This window comes from Aegilops tauschii, chromosome 5 (assembly GCF_002575655.3).
Source record: "Aegilops tauschii subsp. strangulata cultivar AL8/78 chromosome 5, Aet v6.0, whole genome shotgun sequence".
NCBI classification, from domain to species: domain Eukaryota; kingdom Viridiplantae; phylum Streptophyta; class Magnoliopsida; order Poales; family Poaceae; genus Aegilops; species Aegilops tauschii.
The window spans coordinates 500872129-500875252 of NC_053039.3; the positions used below are offsets into that span (position 1 = coordinate 500872129).

Sequence of the window (3124 nt, forward strand, 5' to 3'; positions counted from 1 at the left end):
GGCAAGTAGCTATCCAGCTTTGTATCGCATTGTTCGCAATAAAAATGATACTCTCGCGCAGGTGCTCGCTTCTTTTCCGTCAGATATTTTTTTGAGGCGGGATTTGATATTTTGATTGGCCACCGTCTTATGTCATGGCAAAATCTTTTATCTCGTTTGGATTCGATTAACCTGACACAAGGACGAGATGTGTTTCGCTAGAATCTCACTACATCAGGGTCCTTCATAGTTGACTCTATGTACCGTGTGTTCACGCATTCAGAGGTTCAAGTGAATAATAACAAAAAGATTTGAAAATCAAAGGTTCCAGTAAAAGTTAAAATCTGCATGTGGTATTTTCGGAGAGGAGTTGTGCTCATCAAAGACAATCTCGCTCCTCGAAATTGGCAAGGAAACAAAAAAAGTACTTTTTGTACTCACGAAGACAATCAAACACCTTCTTTTCTAGTGCAAGTCCACTCGTTCTACGTAGTCAATCATCCAAATAGCGTCTAATTTTATATCCGCCCACAAGTGTTGCCAATATTTTTGGTGGTAGGTATTCCAAATAAGTTTAGACCGCTTATAAGGGTGGGAGCATATGCCTTATTATGGTCGCTTTGTCCGTAGAAATGAGTTAGTTTTTAATGGCAAAACTCTTCTCCTTTGCAGGTTATTTTCTATTGTACACGCTCGCTTCGTATATGGTCTATGCTACACCAAACGGACTTCTAACCGCTATTCAAGGCAGTGTGTATGCGGTTGGAACGAGTGGCCAAGGAGGTTTTCACCCAACATGGGTGACAACATAATCTCCAAACCGGTCAATCACCTCCTTCAACATAGGCATAGTGTTGGTCCTATATAACTACTGTTGTTGAAATATCTGTTTTTTTTTTGTATTTATCTTTTGTTAGACTGTTCGTATTTGGTTGTGTTCATCTTGGATACTCATTATACTTTGTATCCACTTGATGCTATCTTTTGAGTTAATAAAAAAATTAAAAAAAAGCTAGCTTTAGCTAAACCAAGGTAAGGTGGCCACAAAATCATGAAATGCGACGCATAGTTTGTATCTTGCGTCCATACCACACATTGTTGATTGTTCCAGCACCCCTTCGCCAATCACCAGCCCTCCTTCCGCGGCCAATGCGACCCATGCTAAGCTTCGGGTGGCCAACAACCGATGCTTGCAAAATGCCAAGCCGTGGGAGGCCGTCAGCTCCCCTTGCAGAAATTTAGAGCTGCGACCAGCCCGTGGGCTATAAGATGGACATGCAGGGCTCCGTCCATTGCACCACGCGCAAAGCAACGAAAAAAGTAGTCCAAGAGAGCAACTGAGTACGTAGTAACCGACGGTCTCCCATGGCCTCCACGCTGACGAGCTTCGTGGCCGTGGCGCTCCTCATGGCCGTCATGCTCAGCACGTGCGGTGCTGCACGCCTCCTCGCCAACATCCCGGCCTTGCCCGAACCGACGCTGCCGACCTTGCCCCCGGTCGTTCCCACGGTCCCTGCCCTGCCAGGCGGCGTCGTGCCGACCGTGCCAGAAGTGCCGACGGTGCCGCTGCCAACAGTACCCAGCGGTGTCGTGCCAACCATCCCGACGGTTCCCACCGTGCCGGAGGTGCCGACGGTGCCCAACGTGCCGGAGGTGCCTGCGGTGCCGCTGCCAACAGTACCTGGCGGCGTGGTGCCGACCGTCCCGACGGTTCCCAGCGTGCCGACCATCCCAACGGTTCCCACCGTGCCAGGTGTGCCGGCGGTGCCGCTGCCAACAGTACCCAGCGGCGTAGTGCCGACCGTCCCGACGGCGCCGTTACCGGCAGTACCCGGCGCCGTCGTGCCAGCAGTGCCAACCGTGCCAGGGGTGCCAACGTTGCCTCTCCCGACGATGCCGTCCATCCCCAGCTTGCCTAACTTGCCACTGCCGCCTATGCCGTCCATCCCCGGTGACCTGCCCAAGGTACCAGTGCCATTACCACCAATTCCGTCCATCCCCGGCGACCTGCCCAAGCTGCCGGTGCCTCTGCCGCCGATGCCGTCCCTTCCCGACCTGCCTAAGGTGCCACTGCCCCCGGTGCCGTCCATCCCTGGCGTGCCTAAGATACCACTGCCGTCTGTTCCAGGTGTGCCGGCCGTGCCGTAGTTCCTCCTCAGCCGACGCACTAGAGGAGTAGAGGTACGTCATGACCGTGCATGCACGGGTGTGGGTGGTCGTTGTTGCCCTACTCGATTTACGAGTGTAATATAACTTTGACTTGATAGCATTTGTTTGAGCACTACATGTACAAGTCAGTACGTGCGAGTAGAGAGAAAAAAAAGTAAAGTACTCTGTTGTGTGCGTGTGGTCTATTTGCAAGTGAGTGTGGTGTGGATGTATAATGTTTACCTGTCTATACTTGCCCCTTTATGTGGTGGGAGTCATTCTTTGTATAGGCTAGGGGTATTGCTCCATTTTGTACGTGTGTGCACTGTATGTTGTTTTCTTTTCACTTGAATCAATATACGCACTATTGATGCGGGAATCATAAGTTTCAAAAGTTTGCCTTTGCCTTTACGTATGTATGTCAAATTATTCTGCCGTGGTCGCCTTATCTTGTAATTGTTCAGGTGTTCTGTCATGGTTGCCTTTGGTCTGTACTCTGTGTAATAATCAATAAGAATGTTTGTGTGCAATGCAATGATGCAGAGGCTAGGGGGCTTTAACCTCATTTAAAAAAATGTATGTATGTCAAATTCAAGAGCTTACATGGAGCCAGAGGGTTTTGAATTATGTGACTCTTATCTGCGTGTGGATTTTTTTTTGTATAAATATAATTGATGTATATGTTTTATATGAGTTGTGTTAAGAATAATAACCGATGCATTCATATAGTTGATGCATTCATATAGTTGATATCTTAGGTTGTTACTCCATCCGTCTCAAAAAATAGTGTTTATTATTTCAAACTCTCGCATACTAAGGAGTTAAGAGAGGTCATTTAGAGTCCATGCAATCCCATCACATGTGGCTATAGATGCGTAAAGAGTCTCAATCTATGAATTTATGGGCGTACTGCCACATCACATCATACATGTTCTAACATAAGTACAAAATTTCACTTCTCATATCTATGTCATCTTTGTCGCACTTTTATCTTTGC

At 47.8% G+C, this 3124-nt stretch overlaps 1 protein-coding gene across 1 annotated transcript; it reads left to right on the plus strand.

Moving 5' to 3' along the window:
- Positions 1–1243: 1243 nt before the first annotated feature.
- On the plus strand, positions 1244–2521 carry LOC109763804 (uncharacterized). The gene has a single exon (XM_020322668.4). The coding sequence runs from the start codon at positions 1345–1347 to the stop codon at positions 2125–2127; it is 783 nt and encodes a 260-aa protein (XP_020178257.1). The 5' UTR covers positions 1244–1344; the 3' UTR covers positions 2128–2521.
- The last annotated feature ends 603 nt before the right edge of the window (positions 2522–3124 follow it).